General features: G+C 45.0%; 1 protein-coding gene across 2 annotated transcripts in view; it reads left to right on the top strand.

Annotated features, from left to right (window-relative positions):
• The window catches only part of TASOR2 (transcription activation suppressor family member 2), an 81,113-nt gene that overhangs the window by 51,887 nt on the left and 14,233 nt on the right, over positions 1–14,993 (top strand). For both annotated transcript variants that reach the window (XM_054015498.1, XM_054015487.1), the window contains exons 18-21: positions 3,194–7,405; positions 10,206–10,331; positions 13,001–13,154; positions 14,633–14,738. In XM_054015498.1, the coding sequence (XP_053871473.1) occupies positions 3,194–7,405; positions 10,206–10,331; positions 13,001–13,154; positions 14,633–14,738 (4,598 nt within the window). The remainder of the gene's footprint in view (positions 1–3,193; positions 7,406–10,205; positions 10,332–13,000; positions 13,155–14,632; positions 14,739–14,993) is intronic.

The raw sequence follows: 14,993 nt of genomic DNA, 5'->3' as shown, positions 1-14,993 counted from the left end.
CCTACAGACAGGGCAGCAGCGGGGAGGGGAGCTGCAGGCCAGATGCTGGGGCTTTCTACGGGGAGCAGAGGTGCTGGGGGCCTGCATCCTACCTCTCCCTGCATTCTCCACCATCCCAGCGCTTTGTGCAGTCCCCGCAGCAGGGTGCAGCCTGGAGAGTGCAAGGAGAGGTACTCTGGTATCCAGGCTGCACCCTCCGCCCTGCCCTGCCCACTGCCTCCCCTCCCAGCCTGCAGCCCTGCCCACAGCCCCTTACCTCCGGCATGGTCCCTGCGTGCCAGCAGGTTTGCTGGGTTGCAGCCCACCAGGAAGTGCTGTGACAGGCTGAGCACCAGCTGCAGGCAGGTTTGCGGGGGCGGGGTTGGGGGGGCAACCAGAGCAGGCACCCAGCACTTCCTTCCCTGTCTGCAGCTGCACAAGCCTGCCTGCAGTGCGGCCATTCTTAAAGTAAAAAAAGGCTCGTAAGCGGCCTGCCAGTGCCAACATCCGAACTCCATTATCATTGATGTTCATGGGCTGGGGTCCTGGGGGTAGTTCCCAGCAATACGTTGCCGTGAAGCAGACGTTGCTAATACCAGGATTCTATTAAGTGGAATCCACTGGACTTAGAGCACTCCTGACAGGCAGTCAAGTCCCCCGTTCAGGCGTCAGTTTCTCCTAGAGCCTCTCCTGACCTCACCAGGGCCGGCTTTAGGACGTGCGGGGCCCGATTTGAATAGTTTTGACGGGGCCTTGGCAGGGATGACTTTAAAAAAAAAAAAAAAAAAACACGTAAAAAAACACGTGGGGCTTGTACCCACTGGGCGGCGCACCTAGTCTTCGGCGGTGGGTCCTTCACTCGCTCCGGGTCTTTGGCGCCTGACGGATCTGCCACCGAAGTGCCGCCGAAGACCCGGAGCGCCTCTGGGTGAGTAAAAATTAAAAAGGAGCCTCTAGCCAGGGAAGGGATTCTCGGCCACTTCTTCCTCCCGAACCCCCTGGCGGCCCTGCCACTGGGCGCGGGGCCCGATTCGGGGGAATTGGTGGAATTGGCCTAAAGCCGGCCCTGGATCACAGACACCTAGGCAGAGGCTGGGAGCATGTTCACCCCGATTTTCATTGCTTAGACCCTAATTAAGCTGTTCGCTGTTGCACATGAAGCACTGTGGACCCTGATGAACTCATGACCTGGCTGACAAATGAGGACGGATTGGCAGAAGGCGTGTGGGTGATGGTTTTGTTCCTTTTTAAGTCTATAGATGCTGATTTCAGGATCATAAACCATCCTTTAAAAAAAAAATAAAAAGCTTTACAGGGCCTCTTTAAGCTGACCAGCGTTTCAGTCATTCGTTCATTCACTGCTGAGACAAAACTGCAAGTGGCTCGAGACTTGCTTACTCGAGAGGCACCCTGTCTCCCCATGGGATACGGCCACGTTGTGCTCAGCCAATGGAGTCCCCATCTGTTTATAAGTACTCTGCCCAGACATACTCCATTCATGAAGGCCCTTTGTGTTTGGAATTCAGTCACCCTCAGTCCAATACAGCTGGACTTTGTTGTCCCCTTGCAAAGGCTGTCTGTTTGCAGGGGTGTTTTGGGCTGGGGGGTAGGGGTGGGGACGGGGACGGTGGTTTAACTGTTGAGGTTGGGATAGCTTGTTATGTTTGGGGTGGGGGTGGGGGTCTCTCTAGGGTGTGTGTCATGGGGTATGGCTGCCCTGTAATGCCCCCTACTGGCCGAGCATGGCACTCCCTGCGTCAGGTTCTTTCCCCAGGGTTGGTATCCTCAGCCTTCCAGACACCAGTCTGTGCTGGAGATGTGGCGAAGCCCCCTGGGCAAGTCACTAATAAACATAACCTGTTCCATGGTAGCAAAATTCCAAACTACAAAGATCCAAACAAACCAAAGGGCTCTTCTGCCCTTCAGGGCGTCTCTTCAGCCCACCCTGTGGGCCCTGTTCCCAACCTGTTTCTGGGCTACCTTTTGATAGTCTTTTTGGCTTTGGGATAGAGCACCCAGCCCCTAGACTGGGTCTCCTGGAGCATCTTGAACAAATTGCGAAACTATAGAATGGGGTCCCCTTTTGCATTTTAAAGGACGTACCAAAGGTTTTTAATACACGTTTAGAATTGTACTATAAATTTAGAAGTACTTTGGGAGGAACCCAAGGGCTTGTCTACATGGTGGGATAATGTGTTCTATGGGGGTGCGATTTCTACAGCTCACGAATGTCTTGCACAGTAATTGGTCCATACAATGTGTAGACCCTGCTGGGTCTACATCATACTACTTTTATCCACCGGCGCTTGTTTACATGGTAGGGTAATAGGCTTTCCAGGGGAGTGATTGCTAAAGCACGCTAACATGTTGCACACTAACTGGTCCATGTAGACCCTGCTGGTGTGCTTTAACATAGTGCTGTTTGAAACAGTACTACATTAAAGCACACCAGCAGGCTCTATCTACACAGACCAATTAATGTACAACACATTAGTGTGCTTTAGAAATCACTCCCCTGGAGAGCCCATTACCCCACCAGGTAATCAAGCCCCACGTGGACAAAAATCAGAGCTTTTACAGCCAAATTCAGCTCTCAGATTAATGTAAACAGTGTCTGTTGATTTCACTATTTCTTGTACTGCAGTAGCACCCAGAGGCCATAATTGGGATCAGGAACCTATTATGCTCGGTGTTGTACAAATGTAAGAGGCAGTTCCAGGCTCCAAAGAACTTGCATCTAATTCCAGACAAGACGCAATAAGGGAGAGTAAAGTTGGAAAGAGAGGATGAAGGTGATAGAGATAAGAGTGTGAGGTTAGATTAGCTATGTGCCCCATGAGATGGTTTCAAGGCAGTTTTTTATAAAATAAATATTAAAATACAGATAAACAAAACAAAAAATCAGGAATTCCTACTTGCCATCTCCCTAGCTGTTGTTAGCTGCCAACATCCTATAAGTATGACAGAAGAAGCAGATGTTAAGGGGGAATTGGAAGGATAGGGGACATGAATGGGCTATTTGTCTATTTTGAAGACAGAGTTTGGCAGTAAAATGTTTGGGATGTGAATTTAAAATCATTTCTCTAGGGTTTTTAAACAAGATTGGCTTATGAAAGTTTGAGGCTTTAAAAAGATAGATCTCTGCAACTAGAGAATGTTTCTCTTCCTACATTTGTCTTTCTCAGTAGTTGAATTTTGAACTTTGTAATTTCAGGTTGATGAAGAGAAGAGCAAAAGAGAGGAATTGCTGGACCCTGTAATTTCCGTCAGTAGCTCTACCTGCAGCCCTTCTGGTAAACCCAGTGATACAAGGATAAGACCTGAAGAATTTTCCACTGATGACCCCGATGAAGCACACCAAGCCCTTGATTTAAGTAAAGTTTCACAGAGTGACTCTGCGTTTTCACAGACTGAATTTCCAGAGAAGCAGGGAGATGAACAGCCAGCGATTATTAGTGATGATACTGTCATTTCCGAGGAAAGAAAGACACTGGACAACATCACTCTCTCTGCAGAGGATAAAGACCATTGCCAGGGTGGTGGTGATGAATCACAACGTCTCTGTGAAGCAGTTCAATTAGAAGGGACTATGAAGAGCACAGAACATGATAGCCCATGTGGAAAAGGGAGAGAAGCGTATGATCCATTAGAAAACCCGGGAGAGGAGGAGGAGGAAGATTTTGACTATGAAAGTATAAATGTAGAACCAATTGATTTAGCACTTTCTGAAAGTAATGATGCAGATCTGGAACATGAAGATATGGACCAGGATCCAATCAATTTAGTACTTCCTAAGGAAATTTGCATACCTGACGAGAGCAAAGCGATCAGTCCAGTTGACTTGGAAGAACCCTTTGATAGTGTATTAACTCTGTCATTATCACCTGGTGCAAGTCCTGTCCAGGACGTACCTTCTGATGAAATAACACAATCTGCAGATACACTTCCAGAGAACCAAGAAGTCACTGTCCAACCAGCTGAAGAAATTAATGATGCAGCTATGGACCAGGATCCAATCAATTTAGTACTTCCTAAGGAAATTTACATACCTGATGAGAGCAAAGCGATCAGTCCAGTTGACTTGGAAGAACCCTTTGATAGTGTATTAACTCTGTCATTATCACCTGGTGCAAGTCCTGTCCAGGACGTACCTTCTGATGAAATAACACAATCTGCAGATACGCTTCCAGAGAACCAAGAAGTCACTGTCCAACCAGCTGAAGAAATTAATGATGCAGCTATGGACCAGGATCCAATCAATTTAGTACTTCCTAAGGAAATTTGCATACCTGACGAGAGCAAAGTGAAAAGTCCAGTTGACTTGGAAGAACCCTTTGATAGTGTATTAACTCTGACATTATCACCTGGTGCAAGTCCTGTCCAGGACGTACCTTCTGATGAAATAACACAATCTGCAGATACGCTTCCAGAGAACCAAGAAGTCACTGTCCAACCAGCTGAAGAAATTAATGATGCAGCTATGGACCAGGATCCAATCAATTTAGTACTTCCTAAGGAAATTTGCATACCTGACGAGAGCAAAGTGAAAAGTCCAGTTGACTTGGAAGAACCCTTTGATAGTGTATTAACTCTGACATTATCACCTGGTGCAAGTCCTGTCCAGGACGTACCTTCTGATGAAATAACACAATCTGCAGATGCACTTCCAGAGAACCATGAAGTCACTGTCCAACCAGCTGAAGAAATTAAGTCATCAGCACAGAGTGATTCAGTAGAGGACAGCTGCATTTCTCAGGAAGACAGAGGAACTGATTCTGCTGATTGCACTTCTCTGAGTATTAAAGAATCAAATCAAGTACAAAGCAATACAGCAACTCAAGGAGAGCAAAAGAGCCCTTCTACTGACACAACAGAGCTGCTGAACAAATCTTCAGGAGCAAGTGAAAGCTCATGCCTAGTCTTTGAAAATACACATTTGGAAGCTGACTCTGAAGCTGAGAAAAGCTGTGACAAATTTAAGAATACTGGAGTCTGTTCTGTTACTAAAAAGTCACCATGTAATGATGAATTAAACCAGATAACTATGCTTATTACACATGGAGAACATGAGGCCTCTCTTTGCAAATTGGTAGAATCAGCTTGTATCATATCAGCGGATAATGAAAAATCTTTTGTTAAAGAACATTTGGACTTGAAACACATTCATTTGGCAAATCATCAGCATACGCACAGTCTTATTTTGAGTGAGGAAGAGACAAGTCCAACTGACAAGCCCACTCGTACTGACCCAGAATGGATGACTGGCTCTCCTTTCCAGCAGCACAGCAGTCCTATTAGCAGAGAGACTGAACTGCACAAAAGTATATTAGAGCCAAGTGACCATGATCCAGTGCTCTGCAAAAATATGAATTCTGACCACACTGATCAAAGAGATGTGACGGAAATGTGCTCCATCTCTGAGAGTCAAACACCCTTGTCTGCTGGGGATGACTCCTCAAGTTCTTGTTACGCCGAACGACCAAAGAAAGACACATTTCTAGAACACGAAACCTCTGTAGTTAAAAGAGCAGACTTACTGGGGAGTAAGGAAGAGATGTCTCCAACTGACGAGCCCACTTGTACTAACCCAAAATTGTTGACTGCTGTTGCTTTTCAGCCACATAGTATCCCCATCAGCAGAGAGACAGATGTGCACACTAGTTTATTAAAGCAAAGTGAGAAGAATCCAGTATTTTCCAAAAGTATGAATTCTGACCACACTGATAAAATAGCTGTGATGGAGATAGCTTCTTCTGCTGTGGAAGACTTCTCAGGTTCCTGTTACACAGAACGGGCAAAGAAAGACATGTTTTTAGAACATGAAATCCCTGTCGGCAAAGTAGCAGACTTAGTAGAGAATGATGACAAAGAAGAACCCACCTCATGTGAGGAATTTGATCTACGAAGCACTAGTCCTGCTGCGAGCCCTGCATCTATCTTAGAAGAGGAGGAGGAACAGTTCGCAGAAGCATGTGACCAGAGTTCTGTTTGTGAAATAACAGAACTGCAGAGTGATTGTACGATAGAAGAATCTAATCTGTTTGCTGATTTACATCAGACCGACTCCGATGTCACTAGGGAAGAAATCCCTGGTTCCTCTGTTCAAATGCCTACAACATTATGTGCACACCCAGACTCTAGAGAGACTCTGGAGCCTAGTGATACTGAGAATATTTTGGAGGAACATCTGGCCCACCAAGGTACAGAATTCCCTAACAGAGAGAGAGGTGTGCATTTGACTTTTGAAAGTTTATCATATGAATCTTTTTCTGGAGACTCTGACCAGGAATACTTTGGAGGTACGGTCCATCCCACAGCTAAATGTAGGGGCTCTTGTGGTACAAGAGCCATTGGTGCGATCCGTGCAACAGCAGTTACAAGGACTAATTACAATTATTCACGTATAAGCTCAGAGAATGAAAACTGGAAGAGGGATGGCTGGGACTCCTTGGAAGCAGACAAAAGATTTTCAGTTGTGGAGTCAGGCTGGCCCATTGGGTTTAGGGAAGACGATAGGTATGTGCCCCCGTTTGTCAATATTAAAGATGATCAGGGCACCCTGAGGGATTACACCAACTTTATTGTTACCAAAAAACACAAAGACAAAACTAGACCTTTACAGTCTTCAAAGAGACATGACCATTCTTTGGAACGATCGGACTTAATAAGCTCATTGATTAGGACCTGGAAGGTTATTGATGATCTTACCCAGAACACTTTAGATATGGAATGTCTGCGTTTCAGTTATAAGCTAAAACAAGTCATAAAGAGCCAGAAATCACAACTTTCTACCTCCAACAGTATGTTTCCAAAAGAGTTTTCTGCCCAAGTAATGCCTGAGACTTTGCCCCTGAGAGAGGCTCCTGAAGCCCCTAGTCTAAATGCACCACCCAGGAGTAGGAGTCCCCTTCTGGTAACTGTTGTGCGTTCAGATACAAGGCAGCGTAGTTCAAGTTGGCACCTGAGAAACGATATATACACAGATTTTGCCGCACCACCTCTCTTTGTGCCATGGCAGGATAAATTTAGCAATGAAAGAAATGCTGCAAAAGTCAAAAGCCAGGGCCGTGACTATGGTATTCCTTTACATCTCAGCAAGTTAAAATATGATGATAAACTAAAAGAATCCCGGGGGGATATTTCAGTCATTTTAAATGAATATGCTGAGTTCAACAGGGTGATGTTGAACAATGTACATGTGGGTAACAAAGGAAGAGGTCAGAGCACTACCTCAGAAGAGACTGCAGGCAAAAGGAAAAAATGCACAAATTTCCCCAAAAGAACAGCCTCCTATGAGAACATGATTAGTGACTTATGCAACACTCTACACTACAGACTGAAAAGTGTTGTTAAAGAGGCTTGCAAAAATGCTTGTATGTTCTACCTGGTTGAAACAGAAGATGATCCTTTCTTTGTGAGAATGAAGGTAATGTGGCAATTTCTAAATCTTCCTAGTTCGTTTAAAATTGTGAGTGACCTTAGTGCTTCTTGTAATGTTGAACTGGTACCAGTGGCTATGACACAGGTGGTCTCTATGCAAGCTTCCTCACACAATTTGGCCAATGCTTCTTAATGCTGACCTGCAGTATCTTCCTGCTGTGTCAGTCCTAGAGGATTTCAGTCCTGATCAGTAACACCTTCTGCTACTTCATCTTGGCTCTCTGGAGCTGTAATTCAAACCAAATTATGCCAAAGTGTGTGGTAGTTTAGTGATGCATACACAGAGGGAACTAGGATCAGCGATCACTGATTCATTTTCACTTGTGATCAAAGAAAAGAGGTGGACTTCAGGCATTAAAGGCTAATCCAGCTCCTCAAATTTTTTCTGTTCATAATAGTAAAGAATTGGCAAACCACACAAAACCATGTGCCAGATGAGTACGGTTTGAGTTTGCCAGGCTGTACCGTGGCAGTCGTTTGTGTATGCTTCATCATTTTTTTTTTAAATGTTTATACTGGGAAGAATGTGAGGCAACCTTTGCTCCTCCTTTGTCATGGTTTTGCACAGTTTAGGAATAATCCTGGCTCCTTGATTGTCCCGGAGTCTCAGGTGGCTTCTCTGGCTTGAAATGCCTTTTTTTGTTTGCATTTGGCACAACTATGACTGTTTGTGATTTAGGTTTTGCTTACTTGCTCCGGTGACGTGGTGGCCAATTCTTTCCATAGAGAGCACATTGCACCAGTGGTCCATAAACTGCACTGGCGTCTTCTGATTGCTTTTGATCACAGTTCAAGACATTTATAATGGTGCTTTTAAAAAAAACCTTACAGTCCATGGTTTGATTCCTTTTTAACCTGAGAAACCGGCCTATCTCACTGCACCTGATTGTGACAGCCAAGTTTAACCGAGAGTCCGAGTGTTTTGAACATCTGTGTGCTACCGTAAGGTGGTTTTCAGTGGGGGGTCTTTGACACTAGAATTTGTTTCCCCAATTAGACTCTATCTATTCTAGAGTTTTGGCGGGGAAATCTCTCCGTCTCAGCTGCATTGGAAGTGGCAACGTTGCAGAGCTAGTGTAGACAGTCACTGGCATCTTTACCACGGTTGTTATCTATACCAGCTCTGAACTGGTCTAGAAAACAGGTGGTAAAAACAATGGTGTGTGCCAGGGCCTTCTCTGTGCTCCCAGTTGTGTCTTTTCTGACCCAAAAAAGGGCTTTTTCACAAAAACAAAATTTTCCACAAGAAAATGTCAGTTTTGCAGGGGGAAAAAAGAGACTTTTTTTCCATTGGGAAAATCAAAATAAGGGCTCCCCAGCTGCCTGACAGCAAGGCCTTGGTCAAGTGCCCTTTCTACCCGTGACTGACGAAAGGTTTCCTGGAGGGCTGCCAGACTACGTCACTTGGAGACTCTCTCCCTCTCCGGCAGGCAGGCTGGAAGGCTCTTGCGAATTTCGTTGACAAGTGTCTTACAAGTGGACAGCCAGGAAGCCAAAAGATTCTGTTTCAGTGCTCCCGAAAGAGAATATTTCCTGAACACCCTTCCCCTGAAAAATTTTGCATTTTTGGCCTTTTGTCCCAGAGTGGGACAAAAGAAAAATTTCAAACATGCAACATTTTACGCAGGAAGGTAGATCTGTTTTCCGGCCAACTCTCGTAGACAGCCACAGAACCATAGCCTGACTTCCAGGATGTGGTGGAAAGCCCATCTGCTTACTCATGCTTTTCTATGTAGGTGATTGACTGGGTGCATTTTCTTTTTTTTTTTACCTCAGCAACTTAATTCTGCAGTGGGGTTTGTCTATAAAGCGAACTTTAAACAATGTAAAATTAAATCAGCTAGTATGCTGTCTCAATACTGGGTTATCTACTCTCTGCATTGTGGCTGCAGCGTTCTTCCCCGAGAGCCCATGTAATACACAGATGGAGATGTTTATCTAACCAAGAGTATATTAGCATACGAAAATAGATTTTGCTGTGCTGATGAGTTGAGATGATATAGGTGCTGGCCGTTCTGAATCTCTCTTCACTGCAGACTGGTTGGCACAGGGAGGGTCCACTGCAAAACGCTTGCCGTTTTTTCTTATTCTTTCTTTGCCTGTGTGGTGTTTGAGTAAGTGATCAATTTATTTTTAAAGTTTTTTGTTGATATTTACAGTAAGTTGAATGTTCAGATAATTAGATTATTTTAGAAACAAAATCATCAATAACAGAAATACACCTTAGGCCAGTGGTTCTCAAACTTTTGTACTGGTGACCCCTTTCACATAGCAAGCCTCTGAGTGCGACCCCCCGCTTATAAATTAAAAATACTTGTTTATATATTTAACAAACACCCTTATAAATGCTGGATGCAAAGTGGGGTTTGGGATGAAGGCAGACAGCTCGCGACACCCCATATAGTAACCTTGTGACCCCCTGAGGGGTCCTGACCCCCAGTTTGAGAACCCCTGCCTTAGGCATGTTGATAAAATAGCTTACTCTTTCCAGTCCTGACTGGTACTCTCACCAAACAAGCCTGGATTATATAAATTCAAACTTCATATACATTTGCTTGCAGGATTGGGGAGAAAACCCATCTAATAGTAACTAAACAAAACAAGATTTATTTTTCATGCTGGGCTTTAGCATATCCAGGGTCTGAATATCCAGGTTATTTGCAGATAAATCATCGCTTTCATACACAACTGGAAATCATTTTAAATGGCCTATTTTTGGTAAGGTGTAAAATATGTTGGCCATACAAACATTCTTACTTTATTGCAATGATTTATTTGTGTTTCAGAGCTTATTGAAGAAAAGTGGCCACACTGAAATTGAACCTTTGAATTTCTGTAAAACACAACACCTGGAGACAAACGGACTGATGGTCATTATTAGAAATGAGGACATATCTTTGCATATTCATAAAGTAGGTTCAGAAGTATCTTTCTTGTGCCAAAACTGGAAACGCCATTTCTAAATACGACAGTCCATTTTTAAACAGGTTTCTAATTGTGCACCTATCCAGAGTTTTATTTTTAATTGTTCATGTCTGCATACCTATTGGTGATGTCCTAAAGATGTTGCAGTGTAAAACTAACCTAATACTTATGCAAGGTACATGGCTATGGAGTTGTAAAAAAAAAAAAAAAACAGAGGGCCCATTTCTTTCACTGCCATTGCTCCACTTTAGATCACAAAATAGCTAGCGACCTCAGAAGTCAGTACAAACCAGGCAAGGCACCAGTCTGGGTTGTCTGGTTTAACCAACTTTAGCTTTTCCAAGTCTGCACAGTAAACTAGTTTGAGCCAGGGTTAGAATGCAGGAATTCCTGACTCATAGGCCCCGGTTAAGATCCCATCAGCATTCCAGGAGCACCAATCACTGCAGAGTCTAAGTACAGTAACTCCTCACTTAAAGTCGTCCCGGTTAATGTTGCTGATCAATTAGGGAACATGCTTGTTCAAAGTTGTGCAATGCTCCCTTCTAACGTCGTTTGGCAGCCACCTGCTTTGTCCACTGCTTGCAGGAAGAGCAGCCCAGTGGAGCTAGCTGGTGGGTAGTTGGAACCAGGGTGGACCGATAGCCCCCCTAAGTTCCCTGTGCAGCAGCTGCCCAGCAGGCTAGCAGTTGCAGCTGTCCCTCCCCGCACTGCCATGTGCTGCTCCTCCCATCTGCCTTGGAGCTGCTCCCCGAGACTCCTGCTTGCTGTGCGGGGGGAGGAAGCGGGGGGGTTAATGTCAGTGTGTCCCCCTCCCCCCTGCACCCCGCTTACCCCATCTTCCATAGAGCAGGGGGGGGGGACACGACAGAGGGAGCTTCCAGGCAGCTGCAGCTGCCCTCAGCTTGCTGATCTAATTAACAAGGCAGTGTACTTCTGACCCCCCCTCTTCGTACTTAAAGGGGCAATGCACATCTCTCTTTCACACACACAGGGTGTGTGTCTCTGTCTCCCCTCCCTCCTTTCCTGCTGCCTTGTACAGTAGAGTGAGTTAACTCTTGAGGGCTCAGCCAATTACTAGTTCATCATTTAGCAGTAAGGCATTCCCTGGACATATCCCACCCTCTGACTCCACCACCTCAACCAAGCTTCACAATCATCATCACTGTGTACCAGTATTAAATTGTTTGTTTAAAACTTTGTGTGTGTGTGTGTGTGTGTGTGTGTAGATAGATAATATAGTCTTTTGTCTGGTAAAAAAATTTCCCTGGAACCTAACCCCCCCTCCCCTTTACATTAATTCTTATGGGGAAATTGGATTTGCTTAACATCGTTTCGCTTAAAGTCGCATTTTTCAGGAACATAACTACAGCGTTAAGTGAGGAGTTACTGTTCTGTACATAAGGTATAAGACCCAGGTGAGGCTTTCATTGAAGTCACTTTGCACTGAATAGACACAGGAATTGCCACTTTCTGAAATTATGTTATCATTATACTAGGGCAGAGTGGCATTTAGAATACTTCTCTGGGGCCTGTGTGGTAATTGTAAACCCTGCATTTCCTCAGTGTTACCTGTTAGCCTATCCCAGTAGTTGCTAATTCTAAGATGTGACCAGAGACTATTTATCAAAGTACCCCCTTCCTGTCCACAGCTCCAGCTTTTCAGCTTGCATGTTTTAAGACGTACTAGAGTTCACTGTACCCTGTGACCCAGTTTTGATTACTCGACCCGATCTCATGTCTATATTGTACACTAAGCCCAGGTCTGTGGACTCACTGTTCTCAAGCCCATGCTTACGCCTCCACACTGCATTGTAAATCTGGGTTTCAAATTGCTGGACCCAGGTCTCATGGCCGCGCCAACGTTCATACTGCACTGCGCAGACTTTGTGACTCAGATCTGCGGCTTGGGCTGCGTCCGCTCTGCAAGCCGATAGAACATGGACCTGAGTCACGGCAGGACTTGGGCTCTGACACATCCCCTTCGCAGGCTCTTTGGACCCAGGTTCTGAGTGCTCGCTGACCTGAGTCAGGCTGCTTTGTGTCTGGTGTCTGTGGACAGAAGGAGGCAGGGCCTGGGCTTCGCATGCAGTGTAGACATACTCGTCGTTCTTGAATTGCTGCCAGTGCGCTGGAGCAGTGTGGTGGGTTCAGCCCTGTGGCTCAGAGTGAGAGAGAAGTACCTCATATCCTCACAGTGATCACCACTGGGGGGAGCGATAGCTCAGTGGTTTGAGCATTGGCCTGCTAAACCCAGGGTTGTGAGTTCAGTCCTTGAGGGAGGCCACTTAGGGATCTGGGGCAAAATCAGTACTTGGTCCTGCTAGTGAAGGCAGGGGGCTGTACTCAATGACCTTACAAGGTCCCTTCTAGCTCTAGGAGATACGGTATCTCCATTAATTAAATTAAAGAGAGGCCTAAAAGGCTCCTACAGACTCCCATTGAGTCATCCACAGCCCGGAGGGGCTATGCTGTGGAGACTTGAGGATGAAGTGTATAAAACAGGAGAAAATGGGCAACATCCTCAAGGGTCCAGCAGGGGGGGCACCGTCTCCTGGAAAAAGAATGAATGAGAGAAGTCCCTGGTTACATGGTGTGAAGTCTCACCAGTTAAAAGGTACATATTGTACATGAAGAATGTTTTTGCCTTTAACAGATCCCATCCTTGCTGAGATTAAAGCACTGCCCAAACGTAACCTTTGTTGGAGTGGACAGCCCAGAGGACGTAACTGATCACACTTATCAGGAGCTGTTTCACATGGGGGGGTTTGTGGTGTCTGATGATGAAGTGTTAGAAACTGTAACTTTAGGTGAGTCTTAATTACCCCAACCCCCTTTATACCCATGAAAATCATTGGTATTTGTTACAAGAGGATGATTACAGCACTGTAATAACTGTGACTTAAATAGAGCACAGGCTTACGATGGCTATCTAGGGAAACATGTGGCTCTAAAAGGCTTTGGCATTGTCAGGAGCCTGTCGAGAGATGTTGGTCGGTAGCAGATGCCAATATTCCCAAAGCCAGTCAGGATGGAGCATTTTCGCCCAGAAGAGAACTTGCCAGAGGCTTTTTTCTTTCTGTGTATTGAATTTAATGCTTGTGAAAGGCATCAGATTGGCTTCCCTCTGTCCACAAAATGGGCACCATCACCAGTTTTCCTTAACCATGACAATGCGAGATCATCTCTAGGGCTGAGAGGGTAGTTCAGTGTCCGTGGCCGGTCACGGGCATTAAGAAAGGGATAGACAATAAGACAGAAAATATCATATTGCCTCTATATAAATCCATGGTACGCCCACCTCTTGAATACTGCATACAGATGTGGTCGTCTCAAAAAAGATATATTGGAATTGGAAAAGGTTCAGAAAAGGGCAACAAAAATGATTAGGAGTATGGAACGGCTTCCCTATGAGGAGAGATTAATAAGACTGGGACTTTTCAGCTTGGAAAAGAGACAATAAAGGGGAGATATGATTGAGGTCTATAAAATCACGACTGCTTTGGAGAAAGTAGATAAGAAAGTGTTATTTACTCCTTCTCATAACACAAGAACTAGGGGTCACCAAACGAAATTAATAGGCAGCAGGTTTAAAACAAACGAAAGGAAGTATTTCTTCACACAACGCACAGTCAACCTGTGGAACTCTTTGCCAGAGGCTGTTGTGAAGGCCAAGATTATAACAGGGTTCAAAAAGAACTAGATAAGTTCAGGGAGGATAAGTCCATCAATGGCTATTTGCCAGGATGGGCAGGGATGATGTCCCTAGCTTCTGTTGACCAGAAGCTGGGAATGGGCGACAGGGGATGGATCACTTGATGATGACCTGTTCTGTTCATTCCCTCTGGGGCACCTGGCATTGGCCACTGTCGGAAGACAGGATACTGGACTAGATGGACCTTTGGTCTTACCCAGTATGGCCGTTCTTATGACAGCTGTGATGTCAGTTCATTCCAATGAGAATGGGAGTGTTTTGTGGTGTGAACATCTGTACACTAGAAACTAGGCAGAGATTCTCACTAATTGATTTTACATAGGCCAAAGGACAGAGTTTAGTTGGTTATGTCTTTTGGCCGATACCAACTTCTCTGGATCCACTGGCGAGTTGGAGATGAAAGGTGCCTCTGTTCTAATAACCCCTTGAACTCTCACTGAAAATACAAAACTCTGACTTTTTGCTCTTTAAGAACACGATAATGTGCCTTCTGTATGTAGTAATACTTGGACATCTGATTTGCTGACACCACCTGATTCTCAGACTCCATACTGAAATGTTTTATTCCCACAGGTCAGCTGAAGGAAATAGTTAAAACACTGGAAAAGCTGAACAGTCATGGAAAGTGGAAGTGGCTGCTTCACTACAAAGAAAGTAAAAAACTAAAAGAAGACATAAGGTAACAGTCAGCATGAATCTGTTGGGGGGCTGGGGAGCGGTAGATGTGGTATATTTTGACTTTAGTAAGGGTTTTGATACTGTCTTGCATGACCTTCTCATAAACAAACTAGGGAAATACAGCCTAGATTTAGCTACTATAAGATGGGTGCAGAACTGGTTGGAAAACCGTTCCCAGAGAGTGGTTCACAGTCAAGCTGGAAGAGCGTAACGAGTGGGGTCCCACAGGGAGAGATCAGTTCTGGGTCCATTTCTG

Source organism: Malaclemys terrapin, chromosome 1, assembly GCF_027887155.1.
Source record: "Malaclemys terrapin pileata isolate rMalTer1 chromosome 1, rMalTer1.hap1, whole genome shotgun sequence".
Classification (NCBI taxonomy): Eukaryota; Metazoa; Chordata; order Testudines; family Emydidae; genus Malaclemys; species Malaclemys terrapin.
Note: the sequence above shows the minus strand (reverse complement) of the source record. Positions and strands in the feature narration are given on the sequence as shown.